The 25,118-nt window shown below is 57.8% G+C and overlaps 1 protein-coding gene across 2 annotated transcripts in view; it reads right to left on the reverse strand.

Moving 5' to 3' along the window:
- Nucleotides 1-8,531: 8,531 nt before the first annotated feature.
- AGAP3 (ArfGAP with GTPase domain, ankyrin repeat and PH domain 3) overlaps nt 8,532-25,118 on the reverse strand; it is a 159,313-nt gene continuing 142,726 nt past the window's right edge. For both annotated transcript variants that reach the window (XM_076363547.1, XM_076363546.1), the window contains exons 14-18: nt 12,615-12,769; nt 12,009-12,099; nt 11,434-11,656; nt 10,156-10,411; nt 8,532-9,859 (exon numbers count right to left, since the gene is read on the reverse strand). In XM_076363547.1, coding sequence (XP_076219662.1) covers nt 9,632-9,859; nt 10,156-10,411; nt 11,434-11,656; nt 12,009-12,099; nt 12,615-12,769 — 953 coding nt within the window. In that variant the 3' untranslated portion in view covers nt 8,532-9,631. The remainder of the gene's footprint in view (nt 9,860-10,155; nt 10,412-11,433; nt 11,657-12,008; nt 12,100-12,614; nt 12,770-25,118) is intronic.

The raw sequence follows: 25,118 nt of genomic DNA on the forward strand, positions 1-25,118 counted from the left end.
GACCCTGGGGCGGGCGGGCCGCCGGCAGCAGGGGGGCCCGACGCGGCGGCGGCGCGGCCCGGGCGCTCGCTCGCAATCCTCTGTACATGTCCCTTATTTATTCCGTGTAAACTCTGTACATACGGCAGCGTGTCCGTCTGTCCGTGCCGCGGAGAGCGCGGGCCGCCTGGCCCCCGCGGGCCCCGGCGCCAGCCGCGCCGGGCCGGGGCCGCGCTGTCCGCGGGCGCCCGCCCATGTATAGCTGTGATTTCAATAAATTATTTTCTATGGAGCGAGGCGACGTTCTTCCGCGGTGCTGCCCGCCCGGCCGCGGCCAGCAGCGACCGCGGCCCCCGGCCCGGCAGGAGCGGAAACAGGGGCAGGGATGGAGGCAGGGACAGGGACAGAGACAGGGGCAGGGGCAGCGGGCGGCGGCGCCGACCCCGAGGGGCGGCCGCGGAGGCCGGGGGGAGCGTGCGGCCGGGGACGGCGGGAGGCTCCGGGGCTCGCCCGCCCCTCGGCCGGTGCCGGTACCGGGGCCCGCGGACCCGGCGGCTGTGCGGGGAGCAGCGGTGGCCTTGCGGGCTCCATCGGACCCGGTCCGGTGCCGGTGCTGAGACATGGGAGGCGGCAGAGAAGGGGAAGGGCTGGGAAGCGCCCGGGAGCATCCCTGGATCCGCCCTCCCGTCGGCGGGGAGGTGGGCGGGCCGGGGCCGGGACCGGGTCTGGGGCGGGGGCCGGCGCCGGCCGTCCTCCCCCCCGGCAGGCCCTGCTGCCACAGCCTGCCCGAAGCCAGCAGCGCTCCCCCGGGGTGGGAGGGACATGTGCGCTGCCCGGACTCCCGACGCGGCTGCGTCCCCTGCCCTGTCCCGGGACAGCCGGCATCCCTGGTGCCCCAGCCCCTGGGGCAGGAGCGACCCTCCCCCGAGATCCACTCCGCACGATGGCAGATTGCCACCCTTCCTGAAGGCAAAGCCCTGCCCGTCCCATGAGCCTCATGCCAGGACCTGGCTTTTGCTGGCCATGGGGTGAGAAGTCTGTGCCCATGGCCCTCTTGGCCCCTGCCCGATGCAGGCAGGATGCCTGCCTGCTGTCCCCAGGGCTGCCCTGGTGCCCTGTGCCATCTCTACGCACGTTCAGCCCAACGTGCCACCAACACATCTGAGGCCCAGCGATGCAATGCCATCCAGTTCTTCAGGGCTGCACTGCCTGCTAGAAGAGTCCTGCCTTGAAGCCTTTCCTCCTCCCTCAGCCCCGAGGAACACACCCCAGCCCATGGGGAATGAACGGGGAAAGCTTCCTGCAGCTCAGGTGCCTTATTGCCACTGAATCCTGGGGCAGTGCTGGCTGCCAGTGCTGCCTGTCCCACGGCTGGGCTGAGGGGAAGGTACGGGTCTTGCCCTTCTTGGAAACCTCAGCCTGTCTCACCAGTACCCGCTGCTGCTTCTCTTACCACGCTGCTGAGGCTCTGCAGCAGTGAGCAGGGCCAGGGTGGACCAGGCACTGCTGGCACCGACACTGTGTCTCCTTGCCCCAGCCTGGAGCAGCTGCTGGGTCTCACTGCACTGATGCAGGAGAAGGGTTTCAGACTTCCTGAGCAGGGGCTCTCACATCTAGGCCATCCAGACTGGAATAGTCTGCTCTTGAGAGCTATTGCATGAGATGCTGTTTCTGAAGCCAGGGGGTATCTCAGATGACTGAGCCCAACCCCAGAACCTGGTGAAGATCCAGTTTTGCACAGGGCACAGCTGCATGCACAGTCCTGAGTCAACAGTGCAGAGGACCATGTGATTCCACTGCTAATTAGGTGTCCAGCCATGAAAGCCTCTGTCGCTGGTTTGACGAACATCAGCCAGCCCATGGGGCAAGGGAGCTCATGCATCTGTGCTGTAGCAGCAACACCCATTGCAAAATCCCACCAGAGGTTCCTGGACAGGGCGAAGGCTCTCTTCAAGGGTATGGGACGTGGTGCTGCTGGGACGCCAATTGCTCTTAGGTTTGATATGGAGTTTGGGTCACACAGGGTCCAGTTAGCTGTTGGCACCCTTCCCTGGGAGACACAGCTTGTAAGAGTGGGCAACAATCCTGACAGCCAGAGCCAACTTCACATTCCTGGGTGCTCTCGGTGGTGCCACAGCAAGGGCTGGCCCATCTCCATGCTGCCTGGGGGGGGAGTGCTCCCTCCCCATGGCCCTTCCCTCTTTGGCAGGTGCATAGTCAGCCTGCATAGCTGACTCCTCCTGCAGAGCCCTGTACCCTCAGAGCACTGGTGGGTGGCTCTCCCTCCCCTGCAGCTGCTGGCTCTGGCTGGGCTGGGTGGGGACCACCACAGCTCAGAGCAGAGCAACCATTAGGACAAAGCTGTGCTCCTGGATGTCCCAGGTGGGTGCTTCTTTCCATGGAGAGGTTTGTTGCAGGTCCCGAGACAGTTCTGCAGGATCCTTTCATGACCTGGATTTCTCAGCACCTCCTGGGGCAGCAGAGCACAGCTGGCTTCCTGCAGACAGGGCAGGACAGTTTCTGCCTCTATGCCCTACACCACCGACCTAGAAAGAAGAAAGCGTCCTCAGGAACTGCCTGACCTGGTGTTGCTCACAGCATCCCCAGCGTGGGCTTGGTCTGCTCAGGTAGCAACATCTGCTGGCATTCACTTTGGATCAGGGGAGGTAGAAGTCCTCTGGCAGCTGACCCCAGCTGCCCTGTCCTCAGGGGAGCTGGCACTTCCCTTCGACATACGGTGGTAGAGCTGCCTGCACCTGAGAACCACAGCTCAGGTATTCCCCGCTTCTCTCTCCTTGGGTCTGGGTTGATCTGAGGCAGAGAATGGTAACTTATCTATGCTACGTGGCTGCAAAAGGAGATAACATGCCATTTGCAGCAATTGCAATGCCTCCTGCACATGAGCTGATGCATGTACATCTGGGCCAGCTGGGGGGGGGGGGCAGGGGGAGGCAAGATAAAGCAATTGTGCAGCAATAAGCAGTGCTCTGTCACTATAAATGTGTCCACACGAGGGGTCTGTGCCACTGCAACCTAGCACAGCACAGCAGTACAAGATTAAGCAGAGCACTCTGAAAAATGTCCACAGCTCCAGGGTTGGGGCAGTGACATTGAGAGGAGTTAAATTTTATTTTAGGGTCCAAGAACCCCCTTACTCTCACTTGGCATTTCTAGCTGACACTGTGGTTTGATATGTCCTGCCCCAGTGACAACATCAGTTTATTGTGTTCTTAACCCATCATCCCCACAACCCCCACTGTGCACACCATTGCCAGCCTGAACTCTGTGTGCAAAGCACCCCCACTCTGGCTGCACACTTGTTCGTCAGCTGCCTGTAGACTGGACTGGAGAACTGGAGCTTTCAGCTTCTTAGAAGTTATTTGGGTTTTGGCTTTTTTTGTTGTTGAGTTAGATTAGTCCTGGAGCCAGTACACAATGCAACCCTACAAACAGTCATGTTAATATAACTGCAAGTGCTCTAGAGAGGTGCAGCTCAGTCTGGTGCTGATGGAGGTGACAGACTCACTGCTATCACCAGTGGTGTTGGAGAGAGCTACAGAATAGCATAGTGCTCCTTGCGCTGTGCAGAACAGAGCTCCCCTGTGAACCTCGTGCATTGCAATGAGTCTGATGTCTCCTGCACAGCACAGAGCAAAGCGCTGCAACACACCAGTGAATGCAGTGAATGGCACTGCCCGCACTGCACAAAGTGGCTATGGCACGTCCCCAAATAGAAGAGCTGCTGGGGCAGAGGGTGCAGCATGCTCCACAAGCTGGAGCTATAGGTGCTGCATCATTTAGACTGGAGTGGGCAGGAGGAGAGCAACAATGAAAAACTGGGCAGTAAAGACAGACCCTGGCATGACAGAGCCATGCAGATGGGAAGGGACGTCAGGAGGTCACTGGTCCAATGCCTGTTCAAAGTTGGTCCCGTTAGATCAGGATGCTGAGGAACTTGTCCAGCTGACTTCAAGTATCTCCAAGGATGCCGATCCCACCTTTTCAGGCCCCTGTTCCAGTGTCTGACCACCTTCCCAGTATTTTTTTTCCTTTTATCTAGCTGGAATTTCCCATGTACCACCTTTTGTCTGTTGCCTTGTGTCCTGGAGTAGGAACTGGGGAGGGGGAGGACGACTCTTACGTGGCTACCCAAATGCACAGACTTGTGCGCACACACAGAGTAAAAGGTAGACACATAGATACGTATATATGTGGACATGCATTTATTTATACATATATTTATACATACGTGTTTATACATATATACACACATACATACAAACAAGACTTATTTTGACCTCATGAAGACAGTTTCATCATTTACGAGGGAATTCCCTCTACCCAGACCTGCCTACTCATTTACCTGGGAAATGGTTCTTAAAGAACTAGGAAAGGAGTAGTGATCGCATCCCACAAGGTATTTATTCACTCAGTAGTCCCCTCTCAGGAAAAAGTTTTCGGTGCAACAAAGCTGGTTCATAGCATTCTCTAACAATGGGCTTGTATGAAGATCTGATGGGCCACAACATGGTGTTGGTGCTACTGTTGTTCATTAGTCAGCCTCTCCAGGACTTGCTTGGATGCTTAGCTGATCTGTTAGTGGCTCACAGAGCAGTTCCACAGGAGGTCACACCGGGCTTTTTTTTCCAAAGCTGGTGTGCAGCAGGGACTGATACGGGCCCTCTGACCCCTGTACGAGGAGACTGAGGCAGGGCAGAGGAACGCTGCACTGTGCTGTGCTGCCCTGTGGGGGAATCCGTGCTGCTGCGGGTTGTCTTTAGGGAGCAGCTCACCATACTCCTGGCCTTGGTCAGGAGTGCCTGGCCCTGGCCTGGCCAAGGGGACATGGCTGGCACCACATGTGCCCACCCTGAAACAAGGGTGCACAGCCCTGTGTGAGGGTCAGTGCTCAAAGGAGCACACGCTTTGAGGCAAATTGTACTCTGCAACATGGGTGTCATCACTGCAGGCATCCTGCAATGCAATGAACCTATACCCTGGTGGGGAGAAATTGGCTCTGACTGCACATGGGCAGGAGAGGAACAATATCCCTTCCCACTGACCTGGCACCTGGGAAGGGTCATGAGCTCCCCCCCCCCCCAACCACCTCCAATTCCTTTACAGCCAGCTCCACAGCAGCACACAGAGTTCAGGGTGCAGCTGCAGAGGGGATTCAGTAGCTAGTCTGGTCATGATGGCCTCAGCAGCAGAGTGCAAACTCCTGGTGGGTGCATCTTCAGTATCAAAGGAAAATGACCCAAGAAGTTGTCAAGGCCATGCTGGAATTGGGGGTTGGGAGGAGAGAGAGACCATAGCCACACTCTGCTGTGCTGCCGCTCACTCAGGTGCTGAGTGAGTTACGCAGCACTTCACAAGACTGCAGTGCTTGATGATCCCTAGCTAGCCAGGACTGCTGAAACTCTTTCCAAGCAGGGGTTCCCACTCACCTGCCTACGCTGGACCTTGCACAGCCTACTAGCTCATGCCAGTGTCCTCAGCTGCCAGGCTGAAGTCTTCTCCAGAGAGCTTTGCAAGGACCTGTGCTGCACTTCTGTGCCCACAGGCAGGCCAGATACTGAGACATGAATGGGCATAGGGTGCAGGTGCTGTAGTGGCATCTTGGTAAGCACAGGCTTACCAAGCTGAGAACGTTGTGTCACACCTCTGCCCTCTCTTTCAAAGAGGCAGGGCTGATTGGAAACACCAAAGTGCAGAGCAATAGCATGATCTCTACTCTGGCCATCTCTTGTAAAAGAACCTCTGCATGTAGTCAGTGCGTGGCCCCAGCTGCCTGAGGGCTGGGTAGTATTGCCCTTTGCCATGGCTGCTGCCTACCTACATACCCCCCCCAGGAGGCTGTGCCAGCTCCACTAGGGCTGTGAGAGGGCCCATGCGGCTTTGTTGGTGAGTTGTGCCCCATGGGGCTTGTCCTGGCGTGGTCTGCTATGCCCAGGCTCTCTGGGAAGCATTGTAGACCTGTGGCATGGCTGGTTTCCAGCCTGGGGCTGCACACCATGGGTGTGCTGATGGCATGAATCTGCATCTACTGCTCCTGCCCTGCAGCACCCACACCCTGCTGCAGTCACTGCTTCAGCTCAGTGATGTGAGTGGTGCCAGCTGGCTGTGGCAGGGTCCTTATGGTGGGTGCTGCCAAGGAGCTGGTGTGGTCATCACTGCTGCTGGGGGCTGCATTGCTCAGGTACAGTTCCACTGTGCTGCTGCCCTGGCACACTTCTGTGGCATACAGAGCAAGAGTGGAGGGTCTGCCTGTGCCACCTCTCTGGCACCAGCCTAAACTTGGATACAGCAGCTCCTGCCCCTAAACATGGACATAGCAGCTCCTGCCTCAGCCTGTCCTGGCCTGGGACCATGTGAAACCATGTGGGCCACCTTGGTGCTGAGATGCGCTCGAACAGTGGGATAACGCTGGGCTGGGGCAAGGCAGGGCAGGACCGGAGTGCTGCTGCTGGGGCCTGGCCCCACTGCCGGATGGGGGCATGCTATTTTTCTTAACAGGGACACTGTTGTTCAGCACAAACCCCTTCCTGCTGGGGATGGGAACAGCACGCCACAGCCCAGAGGCTGCCCATGCCAAGCACAGGCCCTTGCACTGGGGCAGCACACTGGTATGGGGTGGCAGTGCGGCCTCCCTTAAGGAAACCAGGGCCACTGCAGTGCCAGCAGCCCAGGATGGCCTTGCCTGCCTGCTCATGAGCTGGAGAAAAGGGCTTTTGTCTTGGCTCTTCAGGACCATGTCAGAGCACACAGGGAAGCTGCTAGCTCTCCCTTCCCCTGGGCGCAAGGAGAGGGGCAGCCCCTGGATCACCTCCACCCATTTGCAAGATGTGGGCAACAGCAGGGCACTGGGTCTGTCTCCACGGGGCTGTGTGCTGGCAGTGGTGCCACCACCAGCAGGACCTGGCCAGGGCTGTGGGTGCCCCGAGGGGGGCTGCACACCCCCACGGGCACCACATGGCCCAGGAGGGGCTGCTCAAGGCCGTGTGGCCCCAGGGCTGTCCTCACATGGCTCCTATTGGCACAGCTGCTGCTCCCAGCCCTGACCCTGAAGGCAGAGTGCGGGGACAGGCGAGGGGTTTGGCTGGAGACCCTGGCCCGGGCCTGGCTCTGGAGCTGGGTCCAGGCTGTGCTGCAGGCCAGGGGCACTCCGGCAGGTCAGGGCAGGGCTGGGATGGGAAGGGAGGCGCCGGGGCTGGGCCGGGCGGGATCCCGCGCCGGAGATGATGTATGGGCAGATGTATCAGATCGCACAAGATAAACAAGCAGTGAATTTCATCAGGGCCCATCATGGCTTTAATTTGGCTGCCTAATGAGTCAGATCCAGCCGCGCAGATAAAAGTTGTCAGAGCCGCAGCCCTAATGAATTTCTTGCCACTTGTAATCAAGGCAGCTTGTCTGAGGGGGATGATTAATGGGCCCCAGAGGAGCTGCCGTCCCTCGGCTTCCATTCCCGTTAATGCAGTTGCCAGGAAATTAACCAAACCCAGCATCGGGCTGGGGCTGGGGCCGGGGCTGGGGCCAGTGTGGGGGCACCGATGTGCACCGTGCAGGAGAGACAGGACAGAGAATGAGGGGCAGACATGGGTGCAGGTGGGGAGGGCTGGGACTGGGATGGGTTCCACAATACAGGCACACACAGCTGGCATGCAGAGATGAGTTAAGGGGCTGGTAGAGGGGCTGGGGCCACCATCTGCAGCCACCAGCGTGGCAGCCCTCTGCCATGGGAAGGGCATGGGGAGGAGGCAACGGGTCTGGAGGGGATTGCTGAGGGATACGTGTGGCAGGTGGGATGCTGGGCGGAGAGCATGGTGTCTTGGCGACTCCCTTCCTTACAGCACCACCACTCAGGCACCCGTGCCCAGTCCCAGTGCAGTGCCAAGCCAGGACCCAGGCATGGCAAGGGGGGGGGACATGCTGGAGCCCCAAACCATCACTTTTGGATTTGGCCTTGGGTGCAGCCAGTGGAGAACCAGCAGCACTGGGGCCTTGCTCTGCCAGAAGCTGGGGGAAGCATGTGGTGTCAGGGATGGTAGAGCAGAGACCAGATGACCCCCAGTCTTCTGCAGCAATCTTTTTGCCATAGCAAACCACCCAGGGTCCTTGCTCGCTGGGACAGCCCACCATTCCCTGCCCATCTCTGCCTCCCCCCCCCCCAAGTTTCAAACTCACTCTACTGTGCACAGGGACCAGCTGGCCTCAGCACTTCTGACTCAGCATGTCCCCTGCCCAGTGCACCCCTCTGCTGTGCCCATCTCTGATCCCGCCAGAGCCATGCATCCCTCTGGGGCCATGTCCCTGCATTGTCCCACAATGCCCGGGGTTGACACATCTCCCCTCCCCATCCCAGCACTCTGCCATGTCCACCAAGGAGCCCAGTTCAGTGCAGGACTGCCGTTACCAACTCCCCAGACAGAGGAGAAAGGGCTGAATGTCAGTCTGGGCTGGAACCCCACCAGACCCCACAGTGTGGGCAACAAGCAGACCGGAGGCTGCCCTGGAGGCCCAAAAGGCAGCACACAGAAAAGCTGGGCTGGTAGGAGGTGGATTGTTTTATTGGCCTTTATCTCCTTGGCTGCAGATAACACACACAGGGCAACTCATGGCAAAGAAACAGTATATACAGAGTGTCCATATAAATATTTCCAATGTACATTTTATACACAAGTGACAGAGACGTTCCACAGCAGTGTCCAAAGCCTTGGGGTTCCAGCACTCAGCTGCAGGCTTGGCCCAAAACCAAAGCGAGATACTCATCTCCTCTCTCCTCTTGCTCAGCCGGAGACCAGCCCCGCCTGGGCAGCAGCGGGAGCCAGCGGGGATGCTCTGATGGAGACACTGTGTATGGCTTTGGGGCTTGAACCTGGAAGGACAGTGATTCTACAGACAGACAGACACAGCTGGGGATCCCAGGGTGACCATCCTCTTCCCCCTCTAGGTCACCAGGGAGGCTGGAGGGGCCTTTTTCCAGGGGCTGCGTGGGAGAGGAGCTCCCTTTGCATCAGCACGTGGGGAGCGGTACTAGCGAGGGGATGCCTCCCTGCAATGCCCAGAAGCAGAGAAGCACAGGGGTGCAGTGGAGAAACATGCACCTCCCGCTGTCCCCCACCTCTCCACTGCACCAGGGGTGCACAGCGAGGCCAACACAGGAGGGAAGGCAGGAGGGAAGTGCCCAAACTGCCCTACTGTTTGGGAGAGCAGGTGCAGCAATCGCCCTCCCCAGTACCGCCTGTGCAGGGGAGGGCCACACACCTGAAATGCCTCCAGCCCCTGTATTATCTACATGTGTGTGTGGTGGGCGGCACAGAGAAACTGCCTCTCCTCTCCCTGTACCAGTCATGAGAACGGGGTGTACTGGAGCCCCCCATCCCAGTGACTATGAGGGAGTCCCTCTGCAAGCTGACAGCGCTGGGTCTGCACAGCCCCGCCCCCATCTGCATGGGGAGAGTCCACAGGAACCAGCACAGAGGAGCAGGCTGCTGGCTCCCCGGCCTCCTCCCAGCCAGAACAGGGGTCCCGGTGGGGGGCAAGCACAGTGGGTGGCCCGGCTGTGCTGCTCTCAGACACACTCCTGTGGCCCTGGTCCCCTGGCAGGGCTGGAAGGCGGCTGTGCGGTGAGTGGAGGGCCCATGAGGAGCTAGACAGCTCTGGGGTTGGAGCCGAGCTCAGCTGGCACCATGGTGCAGGAGTTGTTGTTGGCATTGGTGTTGCGGCGGGGCAGGCTGGGGGTCAGCGTGGTGATGGCACTGTCGCTGGGGCATCCGTGCTGCAACAGGATGTCGATGCACTCCTGGCTGCCGGCTCGCCGGGCATAGGCCAGCGGGGTCAGGCCCCGAGCATCCCGGCTCTTCACGTCCACCCCGTACTGTGCAGGAGAGAAAGCAGCTGGTCAGTGGCACCGAAGCGCCATAAGGCCTATGGGCACGGGGCTGGTGCAGCAAGAGCACCAGCAGAGGCAGAGGGGCTCTGTGGCATTGGGGCGGGCAGGGAGAGGGAGATGGGAGGGTGGGCAGGGCAGTGCCAGCCGGCATGTGGGGGAACCCATGGGAGGGGGCTGGACAAGGGGCATCCCAAGACCTGGGAGCAGGGAGGTGCTGCAGTGGGGAAGCACCAGAACAAGGCAGGAAGTGCTGTGGTGGAGGCTGCAGGGTCCTGCCTTACCCAGATGAGTAGCTGCGTGAACACTACGTTGGCCATGGCGCAGGAGAGATGCAGTGCTGTGCGGCCATCTCCATCCCCGTAGGTCTCATTCACTTCCTCCTTGGTGCCATGAGCCAGGAGTGTCACCACAAGGCGCAGGTCATCCTCTACCACAGCCCGCAGCAGCTGCTGCCCCAGCGGGATGTCCGATTGGGGCAGTGGAGCCAGGAAGAGCTTCTGCTCATACTTGGCCCGGATCCAGCGCTCCTTCTCCTCCCTGCCAGATGGGACACTGTCACTGTCACAGGTTGGCCAACCTGCCTGGGCCCCATGTACAAAGGCGCATGTGTATCAGCACTGCCACCCTGAATGCTCTCCGTGTTAGCAGTGCATGTTTGTCACACACGGGCACCCCTTGAATAGCCCCTGCTGCAGACACCTCCCCTGCTGTGCTCCCCCGTGCACATGGCTGTCACTGGGGCTCTGTCACACTGCTCCGGACACACGCCCGACACACGCTTGTCTCGCTGCATCTCCTTATAGCTCCCTACGTACACTGTGTGCTTACGTCCATGCATGTACAGCAGCAGTGTCCCAGACCCCAGTGCATGGACCGTTTCTGTCCCTTGCTTGTGTGTGGGCCATGGCCAGCGGCAAGAAAAGGTTAGCTGCCGCACACGACAGCCCAGTGCCACGGGAGGCACGTTATCACTGCTGCCGTCTCGCCTGGTGCAAACAAAGGCTGCGGCAGCGTCCGTCCCGCCTGGGGCTGCGGGGCCGGGCAGATCGATGTGTGCTGTGCCGCTGCTATCTGCTGCCATTCTATCCATCTGCATCTGGCGGGCGGCCATCAATGCCCCGCGCGGAGCATGCTCACTCCTGCCGCCCCCTGACCCGCTCTTATCCGTTGATAAGCCACAGAATGGGCTCTTGTTGGGATGAGTGACAGGAGAGTCGCTCCGATAGGGACAGACAAGGGCCTGAAAGGGACGCACCCTTGAGACCCGAACGACGCTGCCAAGCCGTCTCTGTTAACCCCTTCTGTTTTGCAGCCAGCCACAGCTCCAGCAGTCACCACATGGCCATGGCCAGCCATGAAGCCCTGCTGGTCCACCGGGACAGTGGGAGAGGGCCTCCAGTGCCTAAAGAGCAGGCAGGACCCCAGACACTGAAGTATCTTGAGGATTCCTGCCCACCTCTCTGGTTGGTTGGCTGGCTGCTCCCAACCTCCTGTGGTGCCCTCAAGCCTCCTGGTGTGGTTGTCTGAGAAGCATCTTTGCAGTCCCCCATCTCCCTTACCGACTGCTCTCAGGGGTGGGCTTGGGGTAGCCTTCCACTGCTCCTTCCCAGACAGCGTTGGCCAGGGCGTTGCCGATGGCCGTCATGACCATGAGAAGTTCGCTAGGCCAGTCATCCAGGTCCAAGGAGCGCACACGGGACAGGTGGGTGCCCAGGTTGCGATGGATCCCGGAGCACTCAATGCACATGAGGGAGCCCAGGTTCAGACTTGCCCAGTCCGGATCTGAGGGCAGCAGGATCAGTGGGGGAGAGTTAATACCAGCATGGACTCACCAGCCTGCCTCCTACGACCCAGGAGACCCATATTTGCAGGCACCTGCCCACCAGATCCCTTCCAAGCCTAGTGCCCCAGCAGCACAGAGTGGCAAGGACCCCAGGCTGGTCAGTAAGGGATCACGGACCAGCGTGGGCAGATGGGTCAGCCCCCCCAACCCTGAAGAACGGGTCCACTGCAGGAGAGGACGAGACAGCCCCACAGAGTAGGATCCTTTGGGGTAAGAGAGGAGGTGGCTGGGGTGGAGTTCCCCTCCCCTCCCTGGGTGAGTGGCCCCATCTCCCAGTGCAGCATTTCTTACTTGGTGCATCGCAGTCCACACAGAAGCTGTTCCCACGTGCGGTGCGGACAGCCTGCATGGCCTGTGCATCGCTCTGGCTGCCCAGCCGAGCCTGAAACAAAATGCACGGGAACCCTGTTTACTCAAGGCCAACTGCCCCGCTATGTGTCCTCTCATCACCATCCCAAGAGCCCATCGGGGAGCTGCCAGCACCTCGCTCCAGCGGGCACCCCGTAGGCTCTGCTGCAGGAGGGGTGTCCAGCACAGGGGCTCAGAGAACAGGGTCCGGAGGGAACACCAATTCGTAGCCGGGTGTGTGCCAGGGGAGCAAAAAGGCAGAGCTGTCCAAGGAGGGAGCGGACAGCACAGGATCCAGCCCTGGTGGGATGCAGAGAGCTCTGTGGGGCTGGAGCCAGGCTGGGGAGAGGACAGGGAGCTCAGAGAGGTGACAGGAAACCCGGTGGGGAGCAGCACAGTCCCAGGGATGGGATTCATCTCTGACCAGGAGCAAAGGCATCAGTAGGGGATCCAGCCTGGACAGAGGGGGAAGCCTGGGACAGGGACAGACGCAGCAAAGCAGATGCCAGAGAGGAGGGAACAAAGCAGAACTCAGCCAAGGCCTCTTACCTTATTTTTGCTGCTCTCACAGCCCTGCAGGCTGGCCAGGATCTGACTCTCGATGGCCTGGACCCAAAGCTCTCGCTCCTCTGACGTTGAGGCCTCAAAGAGCCATGTCTGGCCCGTCAGGGACACGATAATGAACTCAAATGGCTCATCTGGTTCTGGAAAAGAAAGGTATGCCATGACATGGGTCAGGGAAGGAGGGGGTCTGCTGGCCTCGCAGGGCATGAGCACACAGACAGATCCCTGCGAGCCACCGCTGTGCCCGCACATGGGCATGATTGCTGGCAGCAGTGGTCCCCAGGAGGCTGGGACAGGGAAGCGCAGACAGAGAGTGCCTGCAGGGAGGAACCAGAGCTCTGCGCCAGCCCACCCCTCCTGCTGCTCACACAGCTCCCTGTGTGCCAGCTCCACTAGCGTGGGCTTGCCCTTCCTTCCACACACGAACATCCGCAGCCTCGTTCCAACCATCCCAGGCCAGGAAACCCAGGAGGCTGTGGCACCAGACTCCTGGAAGCTGCTTGCACCCTGCTCTCCATGGCCTGCATGTCCCACCCTCGGAGAAAGCTGCTGACCTCTTGAGCAGTGGGATCAGCTCCTTCACAGAGCTGGTGACCCCAAACAGCCCCATCACCCCCCGAGGGCCCACAGAGCGCTCAGTGCCTGCCGATGAGTGGCTTTATGTCCTGGTTTCGGCTGGGATAGAGTTAATTTTCTTCCTAGTAGCTGGTATAGTGCTATGTTTTGGATTTAGCATGAGAATAATGTTGATAACACACTGATGTTTTAGTTGTTGCTAAGTAGTGCTTACACTAAATCAAGGACTTTTCAGTTTCTCATGCTTTACTGACTGAGAAGGCTGGAGGTGCACAAGAAGTTGGGAGGGAGCACAGCCAGGACAGCTGACCCAAACTGGCCAAAGGGATACTCCATACCATATGATGTCATGCTCAGTATATAAACTAGGGGAAAGCTGGCCAGGGGGTCGCTGTTCGGGGACCGGCTGGGCATCAGTCAGCGGGTGGTGAGCAACTGCATTGTGCATCACTTGCTTTGTGTATTCTTTTATTATTACCATTTTATTTTATTTCAATTATTAAACTGTTCTTATCTCAACCCACGAGGTTTTTTTCACTTTTATTCTTCTGATTCTCTCCCCCATCCCACTGGGGGGGAGTGAGCGAGCAGCTGTGTGGTGCTCTGTCACTGGCTGGGGTTAAACCACGACACTTTAGAGGGAGAGAGCCCTGCACACTGAATCGGGAGATGCAAGGAAGGTGCTTGTGGTGGACTCAAAGGCAGCTCTGCACAGTCCTGTGCATCGAGAAGGAGCATCATCGCCAGCTGAGGAATGCAGCAGAGCGGGGATCCTGCTCAGAAAGCCCTCAGTGCCTGGGCGCTCCACAGACCCACATGACAGGGCACAGCTGCTGTTTTCCCATAGGGAAGCACTAAGTCACAGAGACCAGGGCAGGAGCTATGAAGAGGCAAGAGTGATGCCATTCTCAGCTCTGGCACCTCTCAGTGCCCTGCCGGGCAGGCGGCCTCCGGCTCTCAAACCTGGGAAGCTGGTGGCCATGGGGGTCCCTGGAAGCTGGCCAAGCAGAGCTGCTTCCATGAGGCATGTGGATGGCAGCAGGGAAGGCAGCAGGGAGGGCAGCAGGGATGCGTGCCCAGCAAAGTGCCCAGGAGGCCAGGGCCAGGCGACCTGCTCCTCAGGCACCTCAGCTGTTCCTCTGCACAGCACCGGCATCTGTGCCCCACAAGCAACCCCAGAAGATACAGCCTCAATATTAAAGCACTTCTATGGCTGTGAAACACATGGGGACAAATTCCTGACTTTCCATCTTCAGAGAAGATAGTTTTGGTGAGCTCCAAGGGTCGCTCAGACCGCCAGGCACTTAGAGGCTGGATACAAATGGAAGCATTAGCATCCCTACAAACACAGGCTGCTTGGTGGGTTTCCAGGGAGGGTGTCAGAGCACGGGCACCTCTGTGCTGGGTGGCAGAGCCAGCAGCAGCGAGACGGGGGACAGTGAAAACGTGTGAAAGCACCTCAGGCCACCTGGGCCTAAGAAAACGGCCCCAAAAGAACCAAGAGCCTGCTGAAAAGCAAGGCTTAAAATGTGGTCTCCCGCTCTGGCTACTGCTCTGATTGCTGTAACGCCCTCCCAGTCTGGGCTGCTGGGGCTGGACTCTGCTCTGCCAGCCCATGCCACTGGCTGCGCCAAGTGGGTGCATGGGCCTCAGATTTACATGGGGTGCCTTGTCTCAGCTTTGCACCCCAGTACCAGCATTTACCTTTTATTGCCAACTTCAGTAGTTAGTGCGGTAAATGACTTAACTAAGCGGGGCCTGAATGGAATGACTAATAAACGTTATGTCACAGCACACGCTTCAGCTCATAGCAAAATGATTTGTAATTACCTAATTAGCGTTATGCAAATAACACCCTCATCTCCATAATGTGCCTTCCCAGCTCTCTATTAAAAGCAGGGAGTCAACTGCACAGCTCCAGAGACAGCAAGGAGGCTGAGGGGCCCAGCCTGGTCCACAGCAAGGCAGAGCTGTGCTGGCCTCCAGCCTGGCAGGGTCTGTGCCTGCCAGGACAGACATAGGGAGGTGAGCGGAGGGGGTCTGGAGAGGATCCTCTCCTCTGCCCGACTCCCCCCACAAGCTGTGGCCAGAGGATTTTCTTACTGCGGAGGGAAGCAGCAGGAGGGCAATGACTGAGAAACCTGCTGCAGCCTGCAGCACCCCAGCAGAGCTAATGAACGGGTGCAGAGGCCACCAGCCGGGTCCCACCAAGGGCATGGCCAACCTCAGCTGCTGCTGGGCCACCTGGCACCGGCTGAGCAAGGCTGTGTCCACAAACACTCTCAGAAAATGGATGCAGCCACGGGAAGTCTCCTTGAGGAAAGACAGCTCTGATGGGGATGGCAGGAGAGCACAACCCTTCCTCTCCTGCAAGTGCTCTTTCCAGGCTCTCACTTCCTTCGGAGGCACCACTATCTGCATTAACAGGTACCAGACACAGCACCCAACTCTGCTTACCCCAGAACAACCTGAGGGTAAAATGCCACTCCTGCTACTGTGCCATGTGGAGAGTGTCATGCTACTCACACAGCAGGCTCAGGATCTTGCATTTCATGGGGGTTAAAAGTGTGAGTGACATCTGGTTGGAAAGATGCCTGCCCTTTGCCATTGCTGAGAGCACCCCATGGTGTGTCCTGCACAGATCCCAGCAGGAGCCATGGGGGCTTGGAGATTATCAGCACTGATGAAATGGACTCGTGCAGGAATGCACGGCTCTGTCTCCACACCAGCAGACCCTCAAGAGGATCGAATTACTCCAGGACGAAGTGCTCTCCAGGTGAAGTGCCAACTGGCTTGCCTTTCCCAGGTAGGAAGGGGAGGCTGTCTCACTCATTTCACCCTAGAATCAGCTTGAGACTCTTCCTCTGGGGAAGGATGTCTGCAGTTGCCTTTCTCTTGCTGGGAATGAGAAACTCTGGGGCACAAGGAGGAGGACAAGACTGCAGGGTGCTGGCAGTCAGTCACACTGCTGGACCCTTCCCCTCTCTGTGATGCACTTGCCTAACTTGGACATCAAGCTTGCCCAGCACTTTGCCCTTTCCTCCAGCACTCAGCCACAGAAGAGACCCCACAGTCCCTGCTCTTAGGAGCTCCCTGCAGGCAACGTGCCTCCTACCCCAAGGACGTTTGCTGTGGAGGCTCCAAGGACACCAAATGCCAGCTCAAAAACAAGAGTCTTGGAAAATATACAGCCCGTAACTTCTGAATACTGGGAGAAGAAATAACCAGACAACAGCCAGGCTAATAGCCACTGCCTCCTTGGCTACCTAGCACCATCCTCTTTGTGAGCACTGCCATACCCTGGACATGGGCAGGGAGCACCCAACCACTGGTGGCAGCCAGCAGCCAGGCGATACAGGAACCTACTACCACAGCACTCAGCTGGATCTCCCCAGCCCCTGCTCAGTTCCAGCCCACTCATGAGCCAGCAGCTACCCCCACCTCTTCCACCCTCCCAACCTGTGACTGGGATCTGCAGTCCAGGGACTTGAGCACTCCACCTGTTCTTAGAGACAGTTCCTTCTACCTCTGCAGGAGGCTGCAAGAGAGCAAGGATCAGGCCCCTGACAGCTGCAGGATCGATTGCTGCCCAGGGCGAAACATTAATAGCCAGGAAGGAAAGAGTGGCATTTCTTCCTGGGGGGCAGTGACTGCCCAGGTGCTTGAGGGAGCATTTGCAGTTCCCAGATCTTGGATCGGTCCACACTGTTGGAGCAGTGAACAAAGCCAGTCGTGGGGCACCCTGATTTATCAGAATGGGCCCTATTCTCCTTAAATCTCTCCCATCCTTGGTCTGAGCCACCTGTGGCTGCTGCCAGTGTGTTGCAGAGCCCAGGCCAGCCGCTTGGACCTGGGAAGTACTGGATGCGCTTCAAGTGCTCCCTGCTGCTGAGCCGCTTCTGCTGCCACTGAAACAGCAGCAAGCAGATCGGCACAGTCCCCGGAACACAGTGAGGATTCCTGCCACAGGCTCACACGACTCCATCATCCTTGTTCCTTTCTCTCACTTGCTCAGTACCTCCCCACCAAACATGCAGGCAGGAATCCTAGCCCAAGCTTTCCTGTGCCAGTACGATTCCCAGAAGAGTCGAGGAGGCAAATGCCTGCCCTGCAGCGCCTGCCTGCCCTAAGGCTCCCATGCAGGGCCTGCTGCTGCTCCTCTGAGGCATGGCCCCTCTGCCTCAGGTGCTGCACTGGGGTGGAGGGTACCATCTGTCTCCCAGTCCGCTGCTCACAGAAAAGGAGTAGGCAGCTCCCTGCTGCCAGGGTCCCTGCTGGGCTGCCCACACCCGACCATGGGCAAAGAGTGAGATTTCTGGGGCTCCAACCCCACTCGGACAGACTTTCCCACTGCCACAGCTCAGGGGCATCCCTGAGCCCTGGAGCTGCCTGGTCCCAGCCCTGGCAGTGGTCCCAGTCAGACCAAACCCCAGCACCGGCTTCGCAAGCTGCAGGACCTCCATTCCCCTTCCTCCTTTGTGCCTCACGGATTCCGGCTTTACTCTGAACAAAGGGCCTGTTGCTCTCAGCAGAGCCCGGGAAGAGCTAACAAAGGACGACAGCTTTTCTTCCACACTAAGGCTTCTTTTGCAAGCAAAATCACTACCTCTCTTTCCCTGCAGCAATGCAGGACGGCACTGCAGGGCCAGACCTCTTTGAAGGCTTGAGCGCGGCATGGCTATGGCAGGAGAGCGGGGAGCTGCGGGATCATACCCTCAGATTCGCATGCAGGGTTTGGCAGAGCTGGGAAGGGAATCGAGGACTCAGAGCAGCTTCAAACAGTGTGCAGACCCAGCTTCTTGGATGGTCTGGGATGAGTTCCTGAGCTCCCTGGGGGGCCTGTACAAGTTGAATCAGGCTCAAGTCATAGCTTTAGGGAAAATATGGGGCTTTCTCAGATTTTTCTGGGGAGAGGCACAGATTTCTGATGTGGCAGGGGCATTTCTGGCCAGATGAAAGGGTAGCACAAAGCAAATGACACAGGCAGAAGGATTTGGACTCTGTTGAAGCAGAGTTGGCAGAATGTCCTTCCCTGCACCACGCATAGGGCACACGCTCCTTCCCGCTGGCCAGGGTGGCCAGAAGAGCCCCAGATGTCGCCAGCTCAGACTCGATAGGGCTAAGGTCTTGGAGGAAGCCGCTCCTACAGGAGTGGGGAGCCCTTTCCAGCCGCCTCGGGGCAGAGGGGCTATCCCAGGGCCAGAAGGCACAGCCTGTCTCCCTGGCCCTGCGACTGCCTGCAGGCGTGCTGGTGGGAGTCCATTACGGCAGCTCCATTAGAATTAGTGGGCAGTGGAAATGAACGCGCTTGTCTCTCTCTCTCTCTTGATGATTTTTTGATGATGTTTTAAAGACTGAGCTCCGTGAAGAGTTGCTGAGCAGAGTTCGGTGTGAGCCGGCTCTGCTAATGGGCGTTAACCCCATGACCCAGCTCCAACGCTGCCCAGCAATGAGTGCTCCAAATGAGAGCAAAATTAGCGAGGGCGCTGCACATTGGCCAGGACAGGCCAGGGCCATGCGGCTCTCAGACCCGACCAGCAACTGAGTCACCAAGCTGAGTGGGCTTGAGGACTTCTGCAGCTACCGTAGCAAGGTGATCAGCCCTCGTGGAGTTACCCTTCACCAGTCTGCTGTGCTAGAGAGGGGGGAAGCCAGCAGCCCCCACCACCAAGCCAGCCTTGGGAGGAAGCATCTCCTCAGGGCCAGCAGATGAGCACCACAGGACTGGGAAAAAACGGGGAAACTGAGACATCCTGCATGCCCTTCCAGGAACCAGCACAAAGTGAAAGGAAAAGGGTAAGGGAAGACCCCCACCAAGAAGCCACGGTGGGACAGAGCTCTGCTGCCCAAAGGTGCCCTAGAGCTGAGATGCCCAGCAGACTGCTGGATCTGTCACTGTCACCTGTGCAAGCAGCAAGGGATGTTGGAGAGGAGAAGCAGCATGGGGAAAAAAGGAAGCAGTGGCGTCCCAGGAGTGTTGCCCTTACAGCTCGTGCCAAGGCCCTTCCCTCTGCTCTCAGTGGGAGGAAGCACAGCTTTGAGCAGAAGTGGTACGTCTGTGTGGCTAAAAACACCTCAGCTTCAGCACATGGCTGGCCACAGGGATCTGTCCTGCTCTGTGAAGGGCTCAGACTACACACCGCATCAATGCGGAAGAGCCCAGCTCAGAGACCCCACTGCAGGGACCCTGATGTGGAGTCAAGGGAGTGGCACTTCCCACCTCCTTCCCCATGGACACCCTGCTTCTCCCTGGTGTGTGGGATGAAACCCCAGGCCAGTGTGCTTCCCCGGGGAGCTGCAGTGGGACAGGCTGGCCACATCCCTCACACGTACCCAAGGTGCCCCACACACAGGGTTGGGGCAGCACCCTCAGAGCACAAGCAGCAGTATGGGGTGTGCTGTTCCCCTATCCCTCAGCATTAGGACACAAAGCAGCTCTGTGGGGAGGACACAGAAGATGGAACAATGCCCCTCTAGTCACAGCAGGAGATGCGGCGCGATGCTCCTCACCCAGCGCGGCAGGATTGTGCTTCTCCCAGCACTCAGGATGCAGGGCTGCAATTCTCTCCCCCCACAAAGCACTGGATAGAGCTCCCCAACACCAGCCCACAAGACACAGGGCAGCACTTCCCACCCCAGCGGACTGGACAAGAGGGAGCTCAGCACAGGGGATGGGTGGGAGCACTTCCATGCCAGCACACCAGGCACGGAGAGCCCTCCATGCCAGCTGGCTCCTTCCCTGAGCAAACAGGATGCAGCCCCTGCCCTGCATGCAGGATGGTGTGGGATGCCTCCCCCTGCATCCCAGCAGGTCCAGGGAGGAGGAGCAGGATCCCACTCAACATCAGCAAAACGAGAAGCAGAGCTTACACTGAGCCATGCCCTGCTTTGAAGCAGAAGGCTCCTTTCACCTCCACTCTCCCCCAGCTCCCAGTCACATCCAGTCTCTCCCTTCACACTGCCCTTCGCCTACTCCCATCCTTTCTCCCACTTTGAGCTGGCACAGCAGAGGTGCCTCTGGATGCCCTGGCGAGTGGGTGGTCACACAGGGAGGAGACGGGAGGACACTTTCAGAGCATGGGCCGCATGGCAGGGAACCAAGGGCTGGTCCTGCTTTTGGTGTGGTGAGTCCCTGGCCCACAGTTCCTCTCTCTTGCTGCCAAGTCTGTGAAGAGTGTCCAGGAGCAGGGCAGCCAGCAGGCCCCCCAGCCTCGGAATGCTTGTTTGCAAGCTGCCACTGTACCACATCATTATGAGGTGTTTGGGATATCAACAAATTAGCAGGCGTCTGGGAAGAGAAGGATGCAGCACCATTCGTAAATGTCAGCTCGCTGCCTCCTCATTTTGCAGATCATTAAACCCAATATTCCTAACCTGTATTAGTGCAACGGGGACAGGCCCCCTCCACAGCAACAAGCCGCCAGGAAGAGCCACAGCAAGAACATTGCTATGGAGACCCCCACAGCGCCTTCTGTCCCAGTGCCCCCAGACTCCAGAGTGCCCCAAGCTGAGCTGGCACGTTCCCACCGCCCCTGTGCTGCCTGCCCTGCACACGGGGGCACATTGGGCCGGGGGCAGCAGGGGCGGGGAGGGCTCTGTGCAGTGACACCAGCAGAGATGGGCACACTCAACTGTACAACAGAGGGCACGCTGTGGGGCACCAAATGTGTGTGCGCGCGTATGTGTGCATGCGCGTGTGGGGAAGGACAGCAAAGGCAGTTGAGCCTGCGTGTCAGGAAGAGAAGGTGCTCCCAAGGGACACAGCAGTGTACATTGAGATGTGCAGAGGGGGTCACCGCAAGGGACCGGGAGTGTCACTGCTGTGTATATGGTGGTGGTGGTGGTGGGGCAGATGCCATATGGGGTGCAGCGCGTGCACACAGCGCAGTGGGGCTGGGAGGCAGCAGAAGGGCCATGTGGGGTGTGTGCATGCACTGGGGGCAGGGGGGGGTCACACTGCAGGCACAGGAGGGAGGGCACAGACAGCGCGGGCTTCATGGTGCATGTGGAGGCTTGCTGCAAGACGCACTGGCAGGGTTATGGGGCAGAGGGGCAACACGGAGCTGGACAAGGTCCCCCAGGAACCACAGAACAAGGGGAGTGTGGAGCTGATGGAGATGGGGGATCGGCCATGGCGTGGCAATGCCAGGCACAGGCTGCTTTTCTCCTGCCAGGATGGAGCAGGAAGCTCGCAGGGTCTGTAATGAGCAGGAGTGACTTGTTAGCACTGAATTAAGAGGCTTGGCAGAAGGGAGTGCACGGGTGACACAAGCTGCATGGGGCAGGCAGGAGCTGAGCAATAGCAGCTGGAATCCCCAGCAATCTGGTAAGCGCAGCTCAGCCCCGCACTCCCAAGCTTGCTGAGATCGGCCTCCCGACAGCCCCTGACAGTTGGTATTAATCACGCGCATCGCCCCAACACAACTCTTTACTGGCCATCAATTTCCCGTGGGTTTTAAAACTAAAAAACAAAGACAAAACCGCGTCGTTTGGCCGCCACTGAGAAGCACATTAAGGGGCTGTCAGCTTCTCGCCATGCACCCTGCATCACTCTTTAAGCACATGAGAAGTTCATTATCCCCGGAGCTCTGGCAGCCATGGGGATGCTGGCGTAGGGAGCGTCGCAAAGGTGCTCCTACCGTCAGACATGCCTGGTGGCTCCCCAGGGCCATCCCGGCTGCCCAAAACAGGAGTCAGAGGTCCCGGGCACAGAGGAGGCACGGCTGCAGTGGGGGCTCTGGGCTTGTCTGCGGCAGGACAGGGCACTCCTGGCCGCAGCACTTTGCTGGGCTTTGATCTCGAGCAGACTTTCCTGATGGTCCCTGCAGGCTGATGCTTCAACCCCACTGTGGTGATGAGCTCTTCCCTGGGGCTGCTGCGACTTCCCCTGACAGCCTGACACCAAGTTTGCCAGCCTGTGGGTGCTCCCTGACAGCCTGAGCCACACTCTCCAGTTTGGTGACATCCCCGGCAGCCCAATACCACGCTTGCCATAGTTTGCTGATGCTCCCTAGCAACCTGACACTGCGCTCTCTTTAACATGCGACCATGTAAAAAAGCAACAGCTCGTTTGATTTATGATACTTCAGAACAACTAAGATTCAATTGCTCCGCACGTCCCTGGCTCTGATTACCTCCTAAATGAGATAAACTGATGGCAATTTATCCCCAGACCTCACCAACTTTCCCAGGATGCTAACCTGAGAAGCTCATGCCCTGCACACGCAGGCATCAGGCTGGGTGCATCCGAAGGCAGCCTGGCCACAGCCCAAGCTGTCTGCTCCTCCGCTACTGCTCGTGCCTGGAGACTCTGCAATGGAGAGCTGAGCCTGACACTGTGCCTGGCCTGATGTGGCTGCTGAGGTCTCCTGGCTGGAGGCTTTGGGGCGTCCCAGCAGCGGTGCTCCCCACACTGGCACGGCCACACTGGCGTGAGCTCATAGAGAGCACAGCCAGTTGCTGGGCTGTCCCCCACGCTCCTCCCAAGATGGTGTATCCTCCACAGCGGGATAAGCACCACAAGGGATGGCAGCTCTACCACAGAGCACGGCAGCCCTGCTCTCTGCACAGCCATTTTTACACTTTCACCATGTTGACTATGTGAAAACAAAAAGCTCAGATTATCCTGCTGTGAAAAAACCTGCTGTAACTGTTCAAAAGCAGCTAAAAAGATTCAAGCAAGAATCAGACATATTTATGGACACGAGTCCATGACATAAGTCATCAGTCATGCCCATGATGTGGGGCAATGCTCAGCCCCGCGTTCACAGCTAGAACCAATCACTGACCATTAAGACATCAGGATGGGACCTCACATAGAGGCTCATTATCTCTGCTGCCAGTTTCCACCTCTAATGCAGGCTGCCAGGCAGGACAGTGACCTGGGTGTGACTCCAGTCCATTGCTCGCCCTGAGTGCCTAGGAAGCAGACAACCCAAGCATCAGTCCCAGAGTCACTCCTCTGCATCCGCCCTGGGCTGCCTGGTCTTGGTAATGAGCCGCCATGGTGTCCCGAGCTGCATCAGCTCTGGGGAGCAGTCCTAGTGCTGGGGGCAGGAGAGTGACAAAATGAGTCACCCAAGGAGGGTGCCACATGCAGGGAGACTCAGTGCCAATCAGACAGGCAGGGGATCGTCTGCCTGAAAAGGAGCGTGTGATTCAGCTCCACAATTTGTACCGAGCACAGTGATGTACAAGGACCCGTTCCAGACAGAGACATCCCCCTTTCCCCAAAACGGGGTATACATCCAGACAGAGACGTCCACCTCTCCCCAGAATGGGGTATACAGCTGTCTACTACTGGAACACTGGACTGGCTACAGCAGGACCAAGCTGTGAACCTCTAAGTGCATGCTGCCTCCACACAGCAGCAGTGGCTGACTCCTGTGGACACAGAGCATGGCGCCACTGGCATGGGTGCTGCCTGTAGCCCCTCCGGACCCACAGCATGCACAGATTGGCCTCCCCAGGAGGTGCTGATGCAGGGCAACCCATGAGGATGACAGAACTGGCCCAGCCTTTGGAAGCCCAATTTTGCAATTGGATCAGTTTTCTAATACAGTAGATTACATAAAAAATAAATACAAGGTAAGTTTTTGAAAAGCCAACCGAAAAGCCAGAAAACCCACTGTACAGTACCCCATGTGGAAGACATTCTGACCCAGCGTGTGCCTGGGAGCAGCAGGCTCTTGTCACCTCTGCCTGACAACAGTGTTGAGCCAGTGGATACTGCAGCCATTTACCAACTGAGGAAGGACACAGGGACTTGGAAAGACTGGATTCAAGCTGGAGACACAGAGGTCAGACTGCTCATGTGACTGGAGATCACAGATGCCCCCTCTGCTCTGGTGTGCCTCTCCTGCCTCTGCCGTGCTCTCCTAACTCCTCACAGTGGTCTCCTCACTGCCCCCTTCCCACTGCTGCACTGGAGCAGGCTAAGCAGCCTGCTGCCACATGTCCCAGCAGTGGCAGTACTGTGGATCACTGGGGAGGTATTTTTCCTGCTCCTAGTTCTGGTGCCAGAGGCTTCTTCTGGCAGCAGGAGGAGCAACTGTGTGCAAGGTCTGTGCAGTGACAAATGAAGTTTGGTAACTGACACTTCACTGGCAAATGAAGTTCCATGTTGATAAATGCGAAGTAATGCACATTGTAGGAAAAAATTACATTACTCCAATACCTGACAGGGCTCTAAATTAACTGTATCAACCCAAGACAGGGCCTGGATATCACTGCAGATAGCACAAGACCTCTGCCCAGCACACCACCATGGTCAAGGACCAGGGCAGGGAATACCAGAAAATATTCTGATGCCCTCGTACACATCATGTGGCACCACATCATCACTATGTGCAGTCTTGGTCACTCCACCTTCCAAGGATACTGCCAAACAGGGAAAGACAGCAAGAGTGAGCATGTGTCTGAAAAAAACTCCCTATGAAATGACAGAAAAACTGGGATGGCTCAAAGATTCGTGGACTGGGCATCCAAGGAGGAGGGTGACAATCATCTGGTCTGCCCACCTGGATGCATAGGGCAGGGAATTCTGCCAGGGGCCAGATCACACGCGTCTTGCGGAAAAGTAACTTATTTAATTTTAGGACTTTGAGCAGTGGTTAGTCCACATTACTGCTTCATAAAAGTGTTCCCACATTTCATTACCTCTTCCACTAAGAAATTGTATTCAATTTTGTGTAACTTGAGATCCCAGCCTCTGCATCTTCTCATGCCCGTCAGCTATGCTGAACAGCCTTGCAGGACCAGACTTCTTTCTCTGTAAGTACTGAAAACATCAGTCCTCTGCTTCTCAGTCTTCATTCTGGTAAGCTGAATACCTTAATGTCCACATCATAAATACGTTCATCAGACCCAAGTCAATTTTTGGACCTTCTTTACAACTCTCTCCAGTATTTCCAT

This window comes from Aptenodytes patagonicus, unplaced genomic scaffold (genome assembly GCF_965638725.1).
Source record: "Aptenodytes patagonicus unplaced genomic scaffold, bAptPat1.pri.cur scaffold_69, whole genome shotgun sequence".
Lineage (NCBI taxonomy): Eukaryota > Metazoa > Chordata > Aves > Sphenisciformes > Spheniscidae > Aptenodytes > Aptenodytes patagonicus.